The 23524-nt window shown below is 32.4% G+C and overlaps 1 protein-coding gene across 4 annotated transcripts in view; it reads right to left on the bottom strand.

Annotated features, from left to right (window-relative positions):
* Window positions 1–958: 958 nt before the first annotated feature.
* Window positions 959–23524, bottom strand: part of LOC132144025 (type II inositol 3,4-bisphosphate 4-phosphatase-like) — a 162740-nt gene continuing 140174 nt past the window's right edge. For 3 of the 4 annotated variants that reach the window (XM_059554730.1, XM_059554733.1, XM_059554732.1), the window contains 3 exons: window positions 14509–14621; window positions 13966–14120; window positions 8664–8860 (listed from right to left, as the gene is read on the bottom strand). In XM_059554730.1, the coding sequence (XP_059410713.1) occupies window positions 8683–8860; window positions 13966–14120; window positions 14509–14621 (446 nt within the window). In that variant the 3' untranslated portion in view covers window positions 8664–8682. Of the gene's footprint in view, window positions 1731–8663; window positions 8861–13965; window positions 14121–14508; window positions 14622–23524 lie in introns of those variants that run through there. The other variant, XM_059554731.1, reaches the window with a different exon arrangement.

The following is a 23524-nucleotide window of genomic DNA, read 5'->3' as shown; positions in this document are numbered from 1 at the left end:
TATAATTGATGATAATAGCGCTCTGCTCTCATCCAGGCTAGTTCTCCATGGCTAAAAAATAGCGACACGCGATCAAATCAGTGTAGTGCACATTGTCCTCTGCTGGTGAATCTACTAGCTACACATACTTTTTTACAGTGCGTTTGAGGGCTGTTTTGAACGTGCTGTAAAATGAAGGCATTTCTGAAGACAAGACACCAAAAAGTAAACTCATAGAAAACAATGTGTTGGGATATTAAAGACATGGTCAGGTGCAGTACTGTGCTTCTCGTCTGGTTTAGGAAGTGTCAAAGATGACTAAACCAGGCTGGTAGTATGTTTTCTATGAGAGGGAGAGGGCCTAGGTTCAAGAGTCACGATTCGCTACTGGATTCACTCTAGCAGCATTCACACTTAAGGCCATTGCACACAGAGAACTGAACTTCCTCTCTGTATTATAGGATTGGATGGATCCAATATTTCCTTTCTTTTTCTCTTTTTAAGGCGGTGAGAGGACAGCAAAATCGTCCACACTGCTTGAGGAGTCCATTAATACCATTTTTCAAAAAAAGTTTGCAACAGATTAATTGACCCACATCGGAACTGTGTTTAAGGTTTCTGTGCATGACAAATTTTTAGGATAACAAATACAAAATTTTTGAAATGACCACTACAGTGATCTTCATCAACGTAGCGAACTAAAGTGATTGATTTTCAATTAGAGATCGATATTTTCAGCATCACAGATTTATGCAGATGAGCAGGTTAGCAGAATTTAAGATACCAAACTGTAATGTCAGCATGAATGGCTTTGTTGTTTATGCACACACATGACAGCTGGTATAAGACCTTTAGCACAAGAGAGCGAGTGTTCTTTTGCAGTTGGCAGCAAATAGAGAGCATATTATGTAAACTTCAGATAAATGCACAACGTGTGCAAAAGCAAGCTGAAGGGTGTAATGGAAATCTGTCCAGAAACTGAAAGTGAAATGGCTTTATACCAACACAAATATAAAAACATACAGTACACACTTTCAGAAATGCCTCAGTACAAAAACAGAACAATAACAACAAAACACAATCTCTGGTCATGAGTCACATACAGGCATGTGATGCATCTCAACTGATATGACGGGCATTCAAAGATACATATTCAGACAATTCCTGTAAATTGCTCACTTTTGATTGAAAACTTTTGTACACATTTGATGATTTACATGTAAATAATGTCTATTTTACTACAGTTTACATTTAGTATTTTTAAATTATTTTTAAATAATGCACTGCATTTTTTCTTAAAACCATAAAACAAGAGTATGTCCTTTTCAGTAGGTCATTTTGAGATATATATTAAACAAAACACTTTTCTGTTATATATGTATTTGAAATTAACTTGCAGAAATATGTACAACAGGGTCCTAAAGTCAAGAGACTGTAAAGTAAAAATAGGTATTTGTATTTGTATAGTATTTGGTTTTGCTGTCATTAAAGCATTATATATTTTTAAATAATATATTTATTTTTTAAATAAAATAGCATTTTGAATCCCTTTCATAGGGGACGTTTGAACCCCACTGTATATATAGTATGTTAAGAGTAAAACTAATGGAGCTGTGTTTCAGGAGTCCACCTTGCCGTATGTCCCTTCAGGTGGCCGGTAGTATTTGGGAAAGGCCATCAGCTGGAGCATGTTGAAAGCATATTTTCTGCACTTTATATTCTTTTGCACATTCTCAATCCGGCAGCCTTCTCTGATGAGGGGAAGATGAAAAAGAAAGAAAAGGTAAGGAATGATATATGGATGCTAATTATGATGATGAAATCATAAAAGACCCAAAATGACTATGAAAAGGCCTCAGTGTTTGTACCTGCACGTTAATATGCAAAGCATGAGGAAACATTTTCAATTCAACTTCAATTATGAAAGCCTAATGCAAAAGAGAAATGTGTCATTCATGATGCACTAAGAGCGTGTCAGAAAACAACAAACACATCCTCACTTCCTTCTGACAAATAATCATGTGCAGCTGTTAAATGCTTTCCATTTGAGATCAATGTAACATTCCATCCTGTACGAGACATTGTGTTTCACTGAGAAAATAACATAAGGGTGGAAAGACACGAGAGGCTGAACCATTAAATATTACCAAAATCTTTAGTAGCATGAGTGCTTAAAGTGAAACTACTTATTTTGTTAGTAGCTGTGTAATATTAAATTCATATGGAAGCCTGTTTCCTCCATAGGATTAAAACAATTTAATAAAATAAAAAGATAATACCGACCTTTTATCTTGTAATTCCGACTTTTTTTCTTTGAATTCTGAGTTTTTATCATATATTCTAACCTTAGAATTCAGAGAAAAAAAAGTCAAAATTGTGTTATATAAACTTAGAATTCAGAGAAAAAAAAGTCAAGATTGCGGTAAATAAACTTAGAATTCAGAGAAAAAAAGTCAAAATTGTGTTATATAAACTTAGAATTCAGAGAAAAAAAGTCAAAATTGTGTTATATAAACTTAGAATTCAGAAAAAAAGTCAAGATTGTGTTATATAAACTTAGAATTCAGAGAAAAAAAGTCAAAATTGTGTTATATAAACTTAGAATTCAGAAAAAAAGTCAAGATTGTGTTATATAAACTTATAAATTCAGAGAAAAAAAGTCAAAATTGCGGTAAATAAACTCAGAATTTAGAGAAAAAAGTTAATAGTTGTTATATAAACTTAGAATTCAGAGAAAAAAAGTCAAAATTGCGGTAAATAAACTTAGAATTCAGAGAAAAAAAGTCAAAATTGCGGTAAATAAACAGAATTCAGAGAAAAAAAGTCAAAATTGTGTTATATAAATTTAGAATTCAGAGAAAAAAAGTCAAAATTTCGGTAAATAAACTTAGAATTCAGAGAAAAAAAGTCAAAATTGTGTTATATAAACTTAGAATTCAGAGAAAAAAGTCAAGATTGTGGTATATAAACTTATAATTCAGAGGAAAAAAGTCAAGACTGCGGTATATAAACTTAGAATTCAGAGGAAAAAAGTCAAGATTGCGGTATATAAACGTATAATTCAGAGGAAAAAAAAAGTAAAAATTGTGTTATATAAACTCAGAAATTCAGAGAAAAAAAGTCAAAATTGCGGTAAATAAACTTAGAATTCAGAGAAAAAAAAGTCAAAATTGTGTTATATAAACTCAGAATTCAGAGAAAAAAAGTCAAAATTGCGGTAAATAAACTTAGAATTCAGAGAAAAAAAAGTCAAGACTGCGGTATATAAACTTAGAATTCAGAGGAAAAAAAAGTCAAAATTGTGTTATATAAACTTAGAATTCAGAAAAAAAGTCAAAATTGTGTTATTTAAACTTAGAATTCAGAGAAAAAAAAGTCAAAATTGTGTTATATAAACTTAGAATTCAGAGAAAAAAAGTCAAAATTGCGGTAAATAAACGTAATATTCAGAGGAAAAAAGTCAAGACTGGGGTATATAAACTTAGAATTCAGAGGAAAAAAAAGTCAAGATTGCGGTAAATAAACTTAGAATTCAGAGAAAAAAAAGTCAAAATTGTGTTATATAAACTTAGAATTCAGAGAAAAAAAAGTCAAAATTGTGTTATATAAACTTAGAATTCAGAGAAAAAAGTCAAGATTGTGTTATATAAACTTAGAAATTCAGAGAAAAAAAGTCAAAATTGCGGTAAATAAACTTGGAATTCAGAGGACAAAAGTCAAGACTGCGGTATATAAACTTAGAATTCAGAGGAAAAAAGTCAAGATTGAAGTATATAAAAATAGAATTCAGAGGAAAAAAAAGTAAAAATTGTGTTATATAAACTTAGAAATTCAGAGAAAAAAAGTCACAATTTCGGTAAATAAACTTAGAATTCAGAGGAAAAAAAGTCAAAATTGTGTTATATAAACTTAGAATTCAGAGAAAAAAAGTCAAGATTGTGTTGTATAAACTCAGAAATTCCGAGAAAAAAAGTCAAAATTGCGGTAAATAAACTCAGAATTTAGAGAAAAAAGTTAATACTTGTGATATAAACTCAGAATTCAGAGAAAAAAAGTCAAAATTGTGTTATATAAACTTAGAATTCAGAGAAAAAAAGTCAAAATTGTGTTATATAAACTTAGAATTCAGAGAAAAAAAGTCAAAATTGCGGTAAATAAACTTAGAATTCAGAGAAAAAAAGTCAAAATTGCGGTAAATAAACATAGAATTCAGAGGAAAAAAGTCAAGACTGCGGTATATAAACTTAGAATTCAGAGAAAAAAAGTCAAAATTGTGTTATATAAACTTAGAATTCAGAGAAAAAAAGTCAAAATTGTGTTATATAAACTCAGAATTCAGAGAAAAAAAGTCAAAATTGCGGTAAACTTAGAATTCAGAGAAAAAAAAGTAAAAATTGTGTTATATAAACTTAGAATTCAGAGAAAAAAAGTAAAAATTGCGGTAAATAAACTTAGAATTCAGAGAAAAAAAGTCAAAATTGCGGTAAATAAACGTAGAATTCAGAGGAACAAAGTCAAGACTGCGGTATATAAACTTAGAATTCAGAGAAAAAAAGTCAAGATTGCGGTAAATAAACTTAGAATTCAGAGAAAAAAAAAGTCAAAATTGTGTTATATAAACTTAGAATTCAGAGAAAAAAAAGTCAAAATTGTGTTATATAAACTCAGAAATTCAGAGAAAAAAAGTCAAAATTGTGTTATATAAACTTAGAATTCAGAAAAAAAGTCAAAATTGTGTTATTTAAACTTAGAATTCAGAGAAAAAAAAGTCAAAATTGTGTTATATAAACTTAGAATTCAGAGAAAAAAAGTCAAAATTGCGGTAAATAAACGTAATATTCAGAGGAAAAAAGTCAAGACTGGGGTATATAAACTTAGAATTCAGAGGAAAAAAAAGTCAAGATTGCGGTAAATAAACTTAGAATTCAGAGAAAAAAAAGTCAAAATTGTGTTATATAAACTTAGAATTCAGAGAAAAAAAAGTCAAAATTGTGTTATATAAACTTAGAATTCAGAGAAAAAAGTCAAGATTGTGTTATATAAACTTAGAAATTCAGAGAAAAAAAGTCAAAATTGCGGTAAATAAACTTGGAATTCAGAGGACAAAAGTCAAGACTGCGGTATATAAACTTAGAATTCAGAGGAAAAAAGTCAAGATTGAAGTATATAAAAATAGAATTCAGAGGAAAAAAAAGTAAAAATTGTGTTATATAAACTTAGAAATTCAGAGAAAAAAAGTCACAATTTCGGTAAATAAACTTAGAATTCAGAGGAAAAAAAGTCAAAATTGTGTTATATAAACTTAGAATTCAGAGAAAAAAAGTCAAGATTGTGTTGTATAAACTCAGAAATTCCGAGAAAAAAAGTCAAAATTGTCAAAAGTCAAAATTGTGTTATATAAACTTAGAATTCAGAGAAAAAAAGTCAAAATTGTGTTATATAAACTCAGAATTCAGAGAAAAAAAGTCAAAATTGCGGTAAACTTAGAATTCAGAGAAAAAAAAGTAAAAATTGTGTTATATAAACTTAGAATTCAGAGAAAAAAAGTAAAAATTGCGGTAAATAAACTTAGAATTCAGAGAAAAAAAGTCAAAATTGCGGTAAATAAACGTAGAATTCAGAGGAACAAAGTCAAGACTGCGGTATATAAACTTAGAATTCAGAGAAAAAAAGTCAAGATTGCGGTAAATAAACTTAGAATTCAGAGAAAAAAAAAGTCAAAATTGTGTTATATAAACTTAGAATTCAGAGAAAAAAAAGTCAAAATTGTGTTATATAAACTTAGAATTCAGAGAAAAAAGTCAAGATTGTGTTATATAAACTTAGAAATTCAGAGAAAAAAAGTCAAAATTGCGGTAAATAAACTTAGAATTAAGAGAAAAAAAAAGTCAAAATTGTGTTATATAAACTTAGAATTCAGAGAAAAAAAAGTCAAAATTGCGGTAAATAAACTTGGAATTCAGAGGACAAAAGTCAAGACTGCGGTATATAAACTTAGAATTCAGAGGAAAAAAGTCAAGATTGAAGTATATAAACTTAGAATTCAGAGGAAAAAAAAGTAAAAATTGTGTTATATAAACTTAGAAATTCAGAGAAAAAAAGTCACAATTTCGGTAAATAAACTTAGAATTCAGAGAAAAAAAGTCAAAATTGCGGTAAATAAACTTAGAATTCAGAGAAAAAAAGTCAAAATTGTGTTATATAAACTTAGAATTCAGAGAAAAAAAGTCAAGATTGTGTTGTATAAACTCAGAAATTCAGAGAAAAAAAGTCAAAATTGCGGTAAATAAACTCAGAATTTAGAGAAAAAAGTTAATACTTGTGATATAAACTCAGAATTCAGAGAAAAAAAGTCAAAATTGTGTTATATAAACTTAGAATTCAGAGAAAAAAAGTCAAAATTGCGGTAAATAAACTCAGAATTTAGAGAAAAAAGTTAATACTTGTGATATAAACTCAGAATTCAGAGAAAAAAAGTCAAAATTGCGGTAAATAAACTTGGAATTCAGAGGACAAAAGTCAAGACTGCTGTATATAAACTTAGAATTCAGAGAAAAAAAGTCAAGATTGAAGTATATATTAACTTAGAATTCAGAGGAAAAAAAAGTAAAAATTGTGTTATATAAACTTAGAAATTCAGAGAAAAAAAGTCACAATTTTGGTAAATAAACTTAGAATTCAGAGAAAAAAAGTCAAAATTGTGTTATATAAACTCAGAAATTCAGAGAAAAAAAAGTCAAAATTGCGGTAAATAAACTTGGAATTCAGAGGACAAAAGTCAAGACTGCGGTATATAAACTTAGAATTCAGAGGAAAAAAGTCAAGATTGAAGTATATAAACTTAGAATTCAGAGGAAAAAAAAGTAAAAATTGTGTTATATAAACTTAGAAATTCAGAGAAAAAAAGTCACAATTTCGGTAAATAAACTTAGAATTCAGAGAAAAAAAGTCAAAATTGCGGTAAATAAACTTAGAATTCAGAGAAAAAAAGTCAAAATTGTGTTATATAAACTTAGAATTCAGAGAAAAAAAGTCAAGATTGTGTTGTATAAACTCAGAAATTCAGAGAAAAAAAGTCAAAATTGCGGTAAATAAACTCAGAATTTAGAGAAAAAAGTTAATACTTGTGATATAAACTCAGAATTCAGAGAAAAAAAGTCAAAATTGTGTTATATAAACTTAGAATTCAGAGAAAAAAAGTCAAAATTGCGGTAAATAAACTCAGAATTTAGAGAAAAAAGTTAATACTTGTGATATAAACTCAGAATTCAGAGAAAAAAAGTCAAAATTGCGGTAAATAAACTTGGAATTCAGAGGACAAAAGTCAAGACTGCTGTATATAAACTTAGAATTCAGAGAAAAAAAGTCAAGATTGAAGTATATATTAACTTAGAATTCAGAGGAAAAAAAAGTAAAAATTGTGTTATATAAACTTAGAAATTCAGAGAAAAAAAGTCACAATTTTGGTAAATAAACTTAGAATTCAGAGAAAAAAAGTCAAAATTGTGTTATATAAACTCAGAAATTCAGAGAAAAAAAGTCAAAATTGAGGTAAATAAACTCAGAATTTAGAGAAAAAAGTTAATACTTGTGATATAAACTCAGAATTCAGAGAAAAAAAGTCAAAATTGCGGTAAATAAACTTAGAATTCAGAGAAAAAAAGTCAAAATTGTGTTATATAAACTTAGAATTCAGAGAAAAAAAGTCAAAATTGCGGTATATAAACTTAGAATTCAGAAAAAAAATAAAAATTGTGTTATATAAACATAGAAATTCAGAGAAAAAAAGTCAAAATTGCGGTATATAAACTTAGAATTCAGAGAAAAAAAAGTCAAAATTGTGTTATATAAACTTAGAATTCAGAGAAAAAAAGTCAAGATTGTGGTATATAAACTTAGAATTCAAAGAAAAAAAGTCAAGATTGCGGTATATAAACTTAGAATTTAGAGAAAAAAGTTAATAGTTGTGATATAAACTCAGAATTCAGAGAGAAAAAAAGTCAAAATTGCGGTATATAAACTTAGAATTCAGAGAAAAAAAGGTCAAAATTGTGTTATATAAACTTAGAAATTCAGAGAGAAAAGTCACAATTTCGGCAAATAAACTCAGAATTTAGACAAAAAAGTTAATAGTTGTTATATAAACTCAGAATTTAGAGAAAAAAAGTCAAAATTGTGTTATATAAACGTAGAATTCAGAGAAAAAAAGTCAAAATTGCGGTATATAAACTCAGAATTTAGAGAAAAAAGTTAATAGTTGTGATATAAACTCAGAATTCAGAGAAAAAAAGTCAAAATTGCGGTATATAAACTCAATTCAGACAAAAAAGTTAATAGTTGTGATATAAACTCAGAATTCAGAGAAAAAAGTTTGAATGGCAATATATAAACTTAGAATTAAGAGAAACAAGTTTAGAGTTGTGAGATATACTCAGAATTCAGAGAAACAAGTTTAGAGTTGTGAGATATACTCAGAATAAATAGAAAAAAAATCTAAATTGCAAGATATAATCTAAGAATTTAGAGATAAAATATTTAGTTTAGAAAATTTAGTTTTTTTTTAATTCCTGTGCAAAAAAACGGCATCCATAAATACCAAGAGACTCCAGAATGAATATCAGAAAGTGTTATTCGTGAAGACAGAGCGAACCACTCGAAGAAGCAAGAAGTTAGACGCAGCATGGTTATGGCATAATCAGCAGTTTATTGGTATTTTGCAAGCAAAAAAACAAGACTTAAGATGAGCCACACCACGAGTAGGTGGGAGCTGACAAGCAGAAGGGCGATTGGATAGAAGTGGCGGGACGCCGGCTTGTTAGTAGCATTGGAGCCCGCTTCAGGGTCGTCCCATTGGGCAACCTCTCCCTGGGTCAAGAGACCGCTGAGCGGAAATGAGAGAGGATAGAAAGAAACAAACACACAAACACATTCAACAAGACATAAGGATTAATAGTTCAGTCCACACACACAAACAAGCTCAAGAAAAGGTTCATTGGTTCATACAAGACTCACACCAACACATTTAACAAAACCCTAGTAAAATACACATTGAGAGCTTAAAATAATGGCAAGAATAAAGGAAAATGTAGACAAAAGTTCATTAACTTGTGTGCAGAAGGAAATATCTGAAGCAAATGATTTTCATTAAATTCAGGCCCATTAATGGTTGATGAATGTCTTTTTTTTCTGCCGATGCGGAAAGAATAGCAAACTGCAAAAGAGAATCAATTACAAGATGCAGATTGGATACAAATATCTTTCTCTTATGTTGTGCACAAAATTGAACATGCTGGGCAAAACATTTAGTCTGATTCACAAACAAATGACTCTTTTAAATGAATCAAATGTGACCCTGGACCAGAAAACAAGTCTTAAGTAGCATGAGTATATTTGTAGCAATAGCCAGTACTACATTGTATGGGTCAAAATGATACATTTTTATTTTATGCCAAAAGTCATTAGGATATTGAGTAAAGATCATGTTCCATGAAGATATTTTGTAAATTTCCTACCGTAAATATATCAAAACTTAGTTTATGATTAGTAATAGAGCTGAAACAACGAATCGATTTAATCGATAAAAATCGATTATTAAAATAGTTGTCAACTAATTTAGTCATCGATTCGTTGCTAAATAACTTTTATTTGCCGTAAGCGGCTCATTTCGTGCATATTTCAAATCTGCGGTGACCAAAGTATGGCAGTAATGAGCCACCGGAGGTTTTACTCAGCCAGTACAGCAGGAGAAGTAGCGAATAGCCAATAGCTGGCCTCGTTTTATGTCACGTGCTTCCCGAACAGCGTCTCTGCAGCATTTAGCGGGATGTGGGAGACTGGGAGTACTTTACTTTGAGCCTTCAAAAAAGAAGAGTAACCTGTAAACTCTGCACTACTGAACTGTTTAAGGGGACGTTCACATATCGCGTCTTTTGCGCGCTCAAGTTCATTATTTCCAACACCGCGCCGCATCGAGTTAAAAACATCTCAACTTTTCAGAATGCTGCAAGCGCATCGCGGGTCATGTGACAAGAACTAACCAATCAGCTTCATCCTTTCCCGTAACAACGTTAAAAGCTCAGTCAAGATGAAAGGAACAGCTGATCATAGTTGTATATGGATTTCCATTTTGAAATAAATTTAGTAGCAGAGCTACTGCAAGCGATTTTTTGAGCTGCAAATCCATTTATCCTTTGCTGAAATTTCCGCGTCTTCAAGGAGAGAGCACGTCATGGTTGCTTAACAAAGGCAGACGCCTCAGGGGCGCTTCTACACGAGCGCTTTGGAAAGAAGGAGAAAGCGGCGCGCCTAGCGTTTTCCACGCGTTTTTAGGCACGATATGTGAACGGCCCCTAAGACTTTTATTTGTGCAGATTCTCCAGTACAATGTTGTTTGCAAATGTTTAGTCGTAAAAGCTGATAACATTGCTTTTTAACAGTTAACATTTAAAGCTTTACAAACATGTTCTGTGATCAGTTTGTCGTTTACCAGTTCAAAATTCAGTCGTGCAGCTTAATTATGACTGAATGAGAGAGGTAAATGTTTAAAGATATTTGAAATGCACTTTTTTTCTAAGTATTCACTGCTCTTTTTCACACAGCAGGTTTTTTGTGTGCGTCCAATTTTTTTTTCTGGACAACCTTCTGATGGATTTTACTTTAAATTGTGAGTTCCATTCAGGTTTCATGCCATTAGCACTTTATTCGAAGGATTGTTTACAATTTCACAGCAAAAGCTATAAAGCTGTTTCCCAGTAAATAATAAAATACAATGCACTGCAATTTTATTCTGTTTTATCCTTATTCTTCGTGAAAAAATGTTCTGAAAGATTCCTTAATAAGCTTCGTTCGGGATGTTAAACTACTTTAGGAGCTCTAAGGACTGCCATGGTGAAAACATTATTTGAAATCTCCTCGTGAAATTTCAATATGAGTATGGGTCAGTGTTCTGATTGCAGAAGAGTTCGACAAAGGATTACTAACACAATAAAACAACTCCAGGTATATTTTTGATGAGGATATGACAGTGCAAAATGGTTAAAATCTCTTAAAAATCTATGCTGAAGGATAAAGACCATTTATTAATAATTTACTTGGGGAAAAAAATGGGAAAAACTAAAATATAAGTACATAAACCGATTAATCGTAAAAATAATCGACAGATTAATCGATTATCAAAATAATCGTTAGTTGCAGCCCTAATTAGTAATATGCATTGCTAAGAACTTCATTTGGAGAACTTCAAAGGCGATTTTCTCAGTATTTAGATTTTTTTGCACCCTCAGATTGCAGATTTTTTAAAGTGGGGGCTTTCTGTTTAGAACCGCAGCAGCGTTCAGCTCTGTTTGAAGCAAATTAGGACTAAAAGACAAATATATAAATACAAGGAAGACTCAACCCACATCTATTCCAGTGGACTTTAGTGTTGACAAGTGATACAAACAGACAGCATGCAGAAATATTGTAAAATACTGAGCTATTTCTAGCAGCATTTAAAACAATATTTTTCCCACTGAGCCTGTTGCAGTGAATTTCTGTTACTGCCTTTAAATACACACTCTGAGCTTTTTGTTAAGCAACATTACAGATACTGTATGTTTTTTTTTTACTGTGAGCTTGTTGCTGTGCGTTCTGGGAGTGTCTTTTCATTAAACACAAGGGTTTTACAAATATTTTGTGTTAAATACCTTGCTCTTTAGAAAATGTTCAAAATGGTTCTGTATTAAATGAATCACATTTGTAATGTTTTTTAGATTTTTTTTAGCTTGTTGCAATGCATTCCGGTATTGTATTCTCCTGCTAATCTTTAGCAATATATATACAGTACAGACCAAAAGTTTGGAAACATTACTATTTTTAATGTTTTTGAAAGAAGTTTCTTCTGCTCATCAAGCCTGCATTTATTTGATCAAAAATACAGAAAAAAACAGTAATATTGTGAAATATTATTACAACTTAAAATAATAGTTTTCTATTTGAATATACTTAAAAAAAATGTATTCCTAATAATAATGAATCATCATATTAGAATGATTTCTAAAGGATCATGTGATAATGATCCGAAAAATTCAGCTTTGCATCACAGAAATAAATGATAATTAAAGTATAATAGATTTAAAAACAATTATTTTAAATTGTAATAATATTTCACAATATTAATTTTTTTTTTCTGTATTTTTGATCAAATAAATGCAGGCTTGATGAGCAGAAGAAACTTCTTTCAAAAACATTAAAATTAGTAATGTTTCCAAACTTTTGGTCTGTTCTGTATATATATATATGTGTGTGTGTGTGTGTGTGTGTGTGTGTGTGTGTGTGTGTGTGTATGTATGTATATATATATATATATATATATATATATATATATATACATATATTAGTGCTGTCAAATGATTAATCGCAATTAGTTTATATATGAATGTGTATATTTATTCTTTATATACAAATACAAACACATGCATGTATATATTTAAGAAAAATATGTTAAGTTTATATATGAAATATATATATATATATATATATATATATATATAATATATCAAATATAATAATTTACATATATAAATGTATATACATGTTAATATTTTCAAAATATATACTGTATGTGTGTATATTTATAAACTGCATATACATTTTTGGGATGTGATTAATCGTGATAAATCGTTTGACAGCACTTATATATACACATACACATATATGTTTTTTTTTTCACTGAGCATGTTGTAATAGATTTTGGGATTGCATTCTCTTTAAATGGCACATGCTGTCCAAATGAAAGGATCTCATAAATCAGAATGATTTGAAGTGAGAGCAATTTGGAAATAGGTCTGTGTTTTGAAATGAGCCTTTGTGTGGGAACAAACAGGGTTATTATAATGAAATCCTTTTGAAAAATAAACATTTCACTTTTTTCCCCCAACAATTATGTGCAGTGTGGGCCGCAACTAGGTGCGGCCAACAGGGAATGTTTTCCAGATGTTCTATAAGCCTTATCTTCTGTATGTATGTATTCAGCTTAAACTTTTCACTGGGTCATGAACAGGAAGCAATGTTTCACATATTTTGACTAAATTCATCTTTACCCATAATTAACACTGACTTGGATTTCAGCCGATCTGCGAGGGCTCTGTTTCATAACAGAGAATAGAAGTATATAGAAGTATTTTAATGCATCATGGATGAATTTTGTGCACAACAAAATCCGATGCACTGGTATTGGGTTAACATCCAAGACAGTCTTTATTATCAGCATTAGATGTTAAATATCACGTTATGTGTAAAGGAAAAGTTCACGCAAAAAAACAAAAAAAAAACAAAGTGCTGACAATGTTGTTACCCTCAGGCCATCCAAGATGTCGTTGAGTTTGTTTCTTCATCAGAACAGATTTGGAGAAATGTAGCATTGCATCACGTGCTCACCAGTGGATCCTCTGCAGTGAATGGGTGCCATCAGAAGGAGAGTCCAAACAGCTGATAAACATCACAGTAACCCACAAGAGATAAACACCAAACCAGTCCAGTTCATCAATTTAATGTTGTGTGATGAGAAAAGCTGCATGTTTGTAAGAAACAAATTCATAAATTAAGGCATTTTAAATGTAAAACATAGCTTCTGGGTAAAATACGAGTCCATTATGAGACTTGCATTTTAGCTGGGATCAATGGATTTAAATGAAAAGCATCGTATACATCACGCAGCTTTTCACTAGACATTAAGTGATGGACTGGAGTGCTGTGGATTACTTGTAGATTATTGTAATGTTTTTATCAGCTGTTTGGACTCTCATTCTGACGGCACCCATTCACTGCAAAGGATCCACTGGTGAACAAGTGATGCAATGCTACATTTCTCCAAATCAAACTCATATACATCTTGGATGGCCTGAGTGCAAGTAAAGTTTCAGCTAATTGTCATTTCTGGGTGAACTTTTCCTATAATGGATGCACATATGAGGAGAACAGATCTACACAGACATGACTGGAGCTTACCTCCGCATGCAGTCCAGAGCTCGCACAAAGTAATCTTTATTGAGCAGGTGCTCGTCCCTCAGCAGAGAGCACTGCTCCAGTGTCACTGACATGGACGTCCTGTCTTTGGCACTTTTACAGCTGGTGAACCGGATACCATTCATCCGTCGACAGATCTGAGGTGACACATGACAGATGGAATTATTTTTACTTTCATTTCCATTTTTTGAAGAATAGAAAGTTCAAAAGAACACCATATCAATCAACATTTTTCTGTAACATTATAAATGTATTTACTGTCACTTATGTCAGTCGTGGAATAACATTAAATGAAATTGACCCATATCTTACCCCAATCATTTCAACGGTTGTGTGTATATTGGCCACACAAATAATAGTCATAAAAATGCTACATATTATAAGCCAGTAAGTACTCTCTTGAAACTCATGATTACAATCTCTTACTTGAAATGCTGACCCGTTACAGAACATTGATTTGAATGCTCATTAAGTAACCAAATTTTGCACAAATGTTAGGTTATATGACCTCAAACTCAGCCTCACCATTCCCGCAAGCCAAAGGATCTCCACATTCTTTCTCTTCTTGGTGACTACATTCTGGCCGAGGGTGTCGAGCAGTTCCTTAATGTCTGTCTGTGTCTGAAAACGTGGCAAGCCTTCGGAAAGAAGAGACAAGAAGAGCAGACACTTGAGATGTCATGCATCAATGGGTTTTAAGAGGGCTTGTTTTTCCCCGTATCGACAAGACCTAAAGATGAGATTGAAAAGTCTGGGGACATGTTATTTTTCTGATAAACAGAGAGATGGAAAGAAGACAAGATGTGACACGATGCAATACAGCTTGGCATTCGTCTGCTGGGAGCATTCATCATCCAGAGCCGTCACGCTCCACAGACGTGATTGACATATCAGAAAACAATACATTCTTGAACTCAAACCCTTTAAGCATGAAACATCGCAAGTGTCAGAAGAATTCACATTGTCAGAAGTTGGTCTAAAAAACTAAATCAGTCGACTGTAGTTAACTTTTTTCCCCGTTAGTTTTTTTGTGATAAATGTAGACTTCAATATGAAAGTCATTTTCATGATTTGATTTAAATCTCTTTATTAGCCCACTATCAAAGTTTTACGATGTGTGTGTGTGTGTGTGTATATACACACACACACTCAAATTTTCAAATTCAAATGCATTTTAAATAATTTAACTGAAAAATCTTTTGTAACATAATAAATATATTGTATACATTTTACTGTCTTTGATAAAAGTCCCATTATAATAAAATGTAAATCTTTTATTTTACAGTTACAGTAGTTAATTTGAGTTTAAACATGATAGTCTCAGTATTAATCTTTTTTTTTTATTATGGGTTCATCATGAAAATTAAAATAAATAAATGATAACCGTAAGAATGTTGCAGAAATTGTTATTTACATTTTTTTATTTTTTGTTTATTTATATATATATATATACAGTCATGGCCAAAAATATCAGCACCCTTGGGAAAATTAATCTGCATTGTTAATCCTTTTGATCTTTTATTTAAAAAAAAAAAAAGACAAAAATCTAACCTTCCATTGGATATTACAAATTTAAAATGGGGGGAAATATCATTGTGAAATGAATTGTTTTTCTCAAATGGACACAATTATTGGCACACCTATACATTATTTTGAGTAAAATATTTCTGAAGTATATTCCCATTCATATTCACTATTTTGAGTACTCCATGGTGACTATAAACATGAAATTATCCAGCCATGGCTTCCTGTTTCACAGAAATAAGTTGGAGGGAAAACAAAGCCCAAATTCCCTTAATCATCCATCACAATGAGAAAAACCAAAGAATATATTTCTGATGTGCAGCAAAAGATAATTGAGCTTCACATATTGGTGAATTGGCTTTAAGAAAATAGTTAGAGCAGTGAAAATTAGCATTTCCACCATCAGGGCCATAATTAAGAATTTCCAACCAACAGAAAATGCTACGAATCTGCCTGGAAGAGGACGTTTGTCTATATCATCCTAATGTGCGGTGAGTGGCTAAAGACTCTCAAAAGACCACAGCTGGAGAACTGCAGAAAATAGTTGAGTCTTGAGGTCAGAAAACCTTAAAAAATGGTCAACATCACCACATGGTATTTGGCAGGGTATCAAGAAAAATTCTCCTAGCTCATCCAAAAACAAACTAAAACATATTCATTTATCAGAAATGACAGAAAGTTTAAATGAGACTGGCTTCAATAATCAGATGAAACTAAAAATGAGCTTTATAGCAGCAAACACTCAAGATGGGTTTGGTGAACACCGAGACAAAAAGTACAACAATTTTACTCAATTAAAAGTACAAGTATCTGGTCAAAATCATACTTGAGTAAAAGTAAAAAAGTACAACTTTAAATTGTACTCAGGTATTAAAAAAGTAGAAGTACTTTTTTTCTGACAGACAATGCAGAAGAATGGTTAAAGGGAGAGAACAAAAAAAATGCAATGGCACAGATCAAACATGTATATTTAGTTCAACAACAATAATTACAATGAAACACAGCGGAACACTAAAAAAAACCTATCTTTATATAATGCAATTGTATGGGACATCCAAAAATGACACTTCAAATACTATACACAAGGAGCATATGACAGTAACTCATGCAAACCCTGTTAATGAATCACTGACTTCTAAAGTTAAACGATCATACATCATCATGGTCATGTTCCCTTCGTGTGGTTTCTGAAGTGGTCCTGTGCCCTTGCATTATATGGACTTAAAATCTTTGCTTGTGTTCAAGTGAATAAAGAAAGTCATAAACATCTGGGATGACAGAGGTTCAGTAAAGGTGAGAGAATTTTCATTTTTGGGTGAACTATCCCTTTGAAGAGCAAGATGTGATGGAGAGGCTAGAAATATATTCCAGACCGAATACAAGAATGTGTTAAATTAATGAGCAGAGTCCTAGAATTAAAGGCCACTTTATTTGTGTTGTCTATTCAACGTCACTGTCTAAAAGGACAATTAATCTTTTAAACGTTTATGTGGGGCATTTAGAGTTTTTTCTTAGCCAATATTGATAAATAATTATTTGTGGCTAATTAGATTAATTAATGAGAAAAGCATTTAATTATTAAGATTAAAAAAATGTTCACTGACAGTCCTAATTCCTACTTAATGATTCATATAATTACACTGTAAATACAACTTATCCACCACCTGGTAAGGACATCACTAAACATGAATTACAATTAATTTAGCATATAATGTTTATTTAAACACTTTTTTGGAGATTTGTAAGATTTAATAAAAAAAAAATTCCACAAAAATATTAATTGTATTTAAATTTAAATATTTTTTCATCTGTGTTGTATTCTTTCATAATTGCACTGTCCATGGAGCGGACCTGACTCACATTTCACTGCTGGTTATATATGCTCTATTCATTTGTGTGTGTGTTAATCCAAACACAAAACTCAAAAACAACACAGAAATGGGTCACTGGGCACAAAACTAAGCTTCTGCTATCTGCATCTGCAAAAAAAACAAAACAAAACAAACAAAAAAAAAAACTCACGTTAGAGAGGGTAATGTGCGGCTTGTCTTCAACAATTTGATTGATGAGGGTCATAAGAGCCATCTGTTCTGGACACCTGTTTGTACACTCACCCCCTCCCCTCCCTGTACACCCCAGTGACCTAAATATGAACTTATGAACCTAAGAAGGAATTTCGGTGAGGGACGGGGGAAAAGGGTTTTTTTGTGTGTGTGTTGGGAAACGATGTGCTTTTTTAAACATTAAAATGCGAAATCGTGAAAATGGTATAAGGGAAGTTTTTATTAAGGTTTTAAGTACACAGTGTATTTCAAGAAAAAGGTTATAAACACAGACAGAAATGGAAACAATGTAATGATCGTTTTCGTAGTTGGAAAAGTGTAAAGTTGTAACAAATGAAATAAAAAGAAAACTAGGTTGCTGGTTATTTATCTAAAACAACTATACAAGTCAAAAACTATCAGATACATTTCGTTAAGCAACATGTGAAAAAAGATGTGAAAGCTTGTAGCATTGCAGTTTAAAAAGGTGTAAAAACGTTGCTAAAGTTGTTACAAATTAAATAAAAAGAAAACTAGGTCACTGGATATTAATGTAAAACGACTAAACGTCAAAAACTATCAGAAAAGGTTATAAACACAGACGAGACGGAAACAATGTAATGGTCGTTTTTTTTTCGTGCATGGAAGTGTAAAAACGGTGTTAAAGTTGTTACAAATGAAATAAAAAGAAAACTAGGTTACTGGATATTTATCTAAAACAACTAAACAAGTCAAAAACTAACAGATACGTTTCTTTAAGCAACACGTGAAAAGATGTGAGAGTTTGTAGTATAATAATTTAAAAAGCTGTTTTGTTACCAGTGAGAAAACTAGGTAACAGTTTTAGCATTTGTAACGTTACCTTACCTCATACTAAAAAAGAAGCGAATGTAAAGAAGCGATACAAACCAGAAAAGTTGGCGTTTGTCACGTCAGGATGAAAAATTAAAACAAAAGAAAAAGGATGGTAGGCATTTACGCGGATACTTGTCAAATCTATGCAATACTTTACTTTAATCGAGAGTGTTACTGACAGAGAGTTAAACAGAAGAAAAAAATATCTCACAGCAAAGTGTTACGACGTCTCCGGTAACGTTAGATCGACTCAAACTAAAAAAAGAAGCTAACGTAAAGCAATGTTACAAACCAAGAAAGTAGGCGTTTGTCTTGTCGGGTGAAAAGTTAAAACAAAAGAAAAAAAATTGGTAGGCATTTACGCTGATCTCAAAGAAAATAGATCGGACCTCGTCTTTAAAACATCAGCACAAGATACTTGTCAAAACTATGCTGAACTTTACCACTAACTACAATTTTTTAAATCTAGACTGTTACTGACAGAGAGTTAAACGAAAGAAAATAAAAAGGTCTCCCAGCAGAATTTGCGAAGCCTCCGGTAAAACAACCTCGCAGCACGCTGACACACTCAGAACGCTTACGTTAGGGATGGGCGTATCGATCCTGTAGTATCGATAGATCGAAATCCTCGCGCTACTCATTTGGCATCGATTTCCTTAAAAAAATATCGATATAAACTAAAAAATTATAATTGTATCACTAATTGTAATATGTATCACTTTCAGCTGTTTTAGATTACTTCCTTAAATTACTATGTGCCGGGACACCCCTGGCTGTACCAGTGGCGGCGTATTGAGCTGGTCCATGTCACGTGACAGGAGACGAGCGAATGAGCGAGCGTCATTGTTGAGCGTCACAGCCGACAACGACACACACACACAGCTGAGCCAGCCAAGGCCACCAGCCCAGCACGAAAGCGGGAGTCGGAGGGAAAGAAGTTGAACTAAGAAGCATATAATATGGCAGACAAAAAACGAAGCGTGGTGTGGTGTTATTTTTCACCAGTCGATAAACTCACGGCAAGGTGCCAAGTGTGTGATAAAAAAGTTTCCCACAGCAGCAACACAAGCAATTTATTCAAACATCTAAAGACGACGCACCCCGAGACCCACAGTGAGCTTGAAAAAAGACAGGCAGAGGCTGCTGTGAAAGTCCAGTCTCCTGCACCACCCGCAGTCCGGCAGAAGACCCTGCACGAGAGTCTGCAAAATAGCCAAGTGTATCCAGGTACAGACTTGACAGTGGAGTGATAAAGTCTATAAATATTACAATCACAATCTAATTTTAACAGACACTTCAGGTGAAGGGGATAAGTATATCCAGTAACGTTACTGTCTAGTTGTTGATTAGCCTAGGTCTTGGTTTTTAGTAATGTTTACTGAATATTTTGTTTAAATAATTATCTGAAATTCAAATAATTTCCACACCTTAAAGGGGAATTTACAGAAGTTGAAAATTGCTGGCTCAGAGTATTAAAACAAGATAAGAAAATATGAGATACAATTTGGGGGATTTTTCATCTTTGCATGACAGTTTTATTTTTTCCATTGAAAAGAAAATATTAAAAACTATGATGTTGGGATATTGGTTTTAATCTGTAACATGATTTCTTACATTTGGAAACCATAATTTCATATTTCATTAATTATATATCACAAACTTCTGCAGCTTCAGATATGACAGTTAATTGGAAAGTGACGTGAAAACTTTATCCTTTTCAGGTGAGTCTCAAAGAGCACGTGCTATCACAATGGGCCTGGCCAAAATGATTGTGAAGGACTTACAACCCATTTCAATGGTAGAGGATCAAGGTTTCCGGCATTTTATGAAGGTGGTGGATCCCCGATACCAGATCCCTTGTCGGAAATCCATGATGACAGGTGAAATTCCCAAACTGTACGAGCAAGCACAAAAAGCCGTCTAAGGCCGGAGAAATAATCAGCCAGAGGCGTAATCGTCTTAAAGCAAAAAATGTGAATATGATACTTTTTCTGAACAGCAATCTGAAACTTCAGTAAAGTGTGACGACATATCTTGAGTGCACTAAAAGCGTGATGGTGTCAGACAGTTCTCTAGTTCATTTTTCCAAGTTCATTTTCTCAGGGAACAACTGTCTTTGTTATGCAGGTTTATAGGATAAGTAAATCCTAGTTTATCATGATCTTTATGACGTCATGTTTTTGATTCAGTGAAGTGTTACATGTTTACTTCTACAAAGAGGCTCGAAACATAACATTGTTATGATGTATTCGGGGTTTTTTTTTTTTTTTTTTTTTCCTTTTAGCTTTTTCTACCAAGATTGATCTTTTTTTTCTTTTTTTTGAGAAATAAGAAAAGTGAAAATGTGTATGTTTTTGTTCATATTTAATTTATTTCATTCATATTTATGTTATTTATTTTAATTTTTATTTTATGTATTGACCATAATAAATTTTGTATAAATGGTCCGTATTTGTCATGTGATTTGTCTTAAATGTAATAATATTTTTACTGACAAAAATTGCCAATAAGAAATGAACGGTATCGGTATCGGTATCGATGAAAATGCAAGAAAAAGTATCGGTATCGCATCGAATCCTAAAAGTGTGGTATCGCCCATCCCTAGCTTACGTCCGGTCCCACTCAAACCACTTCTTCTTCCTCTTTCACGCACGGCTTTAGGTGCATTTACCGCCACCTACAGGGCAGGAGTGTGGAGCATTGACCTTAATGAAAACTAACTCAAACATAAGAGATAAAAGAAATAAAATGAATGATAATAATAAACTTAGTAGTGATGCTTTAAATCATGTTTATCAACTTTTTGAGATACTTAATCATTGAAACTTTTCTATAGTCACATCTTTATTTAACATTTTCTAAAATGAGATAATATAATTACTATAATAATTACTATAATTATAATTACTATAAAGCACTATAATAAGTGCTTGTGTAAGTTGTAATCTTTCGTTGTCATATCTTTTACATTTTATTAAAATAGATTCAACTGATTCAGGAAGATCACATTTAACACAAAGTCCAGACACATGTTTTTCCTCTTATAAATAATGACTGATTAAGTGCAATGGGTCCAATTCTATGGCGAGATCTTCCCTTCTTTTCCCAAAATTCTCCTTTCATTTCCAACTGTTCTTTGAATATTATATAAATGCCGTCCTTTATTCTCACCATCCCATTTAATTTGTCACTTATCTTTTATTTTTTTATTTATTTTTTAATTAATCCTTTTACAGGTGCTTCTAAAAAAATTAGCATATTGTGATAAAGTTCATTATTTTCCATAATGTAATGATAAAAATTAAACTTTCATATATTTTAGATTCATTGCACACCAACTGAAATATTTCAGGTCTTTTATTGTTTTAATACTGATGATTTTGGCATACAGCTCATGAAAACCCCAAATTCCTATCTCAAATAATTAGCATATTTCATCCGACCAATAAAAGAAAAGTGTTTTTAATACAAAGAAAGTCAACCTTCAAATAATTATGTTCAGTTATGCACTCAATACCTGGTCGGGAATCCTTTTGCAGAAATGACTGCTTCAATGCGGCGTGGCATGGAGGCAATCAGCCTGTGGCACTGCTGAGGTGTTATGGAGGCCCAGGATGCTTCGGTAGCGGCCTTAAGCTCATCCAGAGTGTTGGGTCTTGCGTCTCTCAACTTTCTCTTCACAATATCCCACAGATTCTCTATGGGGTTCAGGTCAGGAGAGTTGGCAGGCCAATTGAGCACAGTAATACCATGGTCAGTAAACCATTTACCAGTGGTTTTGGCACTGTGAGCAGGTGCCAGGTCGTGCTGAAAAACGAAATCTTCATCTCCATAAAGCTTTTCAGCAGATGGAAGCATGAAGTGCTCCAAAATCTCCTGATAACTAGCTGCATTGACCCTGCCCTTGATAAAACACAGTGGACCAACACCAGCAGCTGACGTAGCACCCCAGACCATCACTGACTGTGGGTACTTGACACTGGACTTCAGGTATTTTGGCATTTCCTTCTCCCCAGCCTTCCTCCAGACTCTGGCACCTTGATTTCCGAATGACATGCAAAATTAAGAAAAAGAAAAAAGTACTTTGGACCACTGAGCAACAGTCCAGTGCTGCTTCTCTGTAGCCCATTTCCTGCACACGCCTGTGCACGGTGGCTCTGGATGTTTCTACTCCAGACTCAGTCCACTGCTTCCGCAGGTCCCCCAAGGTCTGGAATTGGTCCTTCTCCACAATCTTCCTCAGGGTCCGGTCACCTCTTCTCGTTGTGCAGCGTTTTTTGCCACACTTTTTCCTTCCCACAGACTTCCCACTGAGGTGCCTTGATACAGCACTCTGGGAACAGCCTGTTCGTTCAGAAATTTCTTTCTGTGTCTTACCCTCTCGCTTGAGGGTGTCAATGATGGCCTTCTGGACAGCAGTCAGGTCGGCAGTCTTACCCATGATTGTGGTTTTGAGTAATGAACCAGGCTGGGAGTTTTTAAAAGCCTCAGGAATCTTGCAGGTGTTTAGAGTTAATTAGCTGATTCAGATGATTAGGTTAATAGCTTGTTTAGAGAACCTTTTCATGATATGCTAATTTTTTTAGATAGGATTTTTGGGTGTTCATGAGCTGTATGCCAAAATCATCAGTATTAAAACAATAAAAGACCTGAAATATTTCAGTTGGTGTGCAATGAATCTAAAATATATGAAAGTTTAATTTTTATCATTACATTATGGAAAATAATGAACTTTATCACAATATGCTAATTTTTTGAGAAGGACCTGTACATAAATACACAAACAAACAAAATAGGTCACAAACACGTGTACGGTAACCATTGCATACATGAAGCAGAAGAAATACATAACCTCATAAAAGCGTTGTGGTTGATGTTAAACAATAAAAACATTATTTATATATCATAACTTACTTTCTTTTCAAAACACAAAAATTCTTATGACTTTTTTAACTGCGAACAACAGGTTTGGTTGGAAAATAAAAAATAAATAAAACATATTATGTTTCTAAGTTAGAATGCTTATAGTTTGTAGTAAAATCACATATGTAAACTAAAACATTTTTCTTTCAAACCACGCGGTTTTCACACACACACACACACACACACACAAACACACA

The sequence above is a fragment of the Carassius carassius genome, chromosome 7, assembly GCF_963082965.1.
Source record: "Carassius carassius chromosome 7, fCarCar2.1, whole genome shotgun sequence".
Taxonomy (NCBI): domain Eukaryota; kingdom Metazoa; phylum Chordata; class Actinopteri; order Cypriniformes; family Cyprinidae; genus Carassius; species Carassius carassius.
The sequence above is the reverse complement of the archived record's forward strand: the minus strand, read 5'-3'. Positions and strand labels throughout refer to the sequence as shown.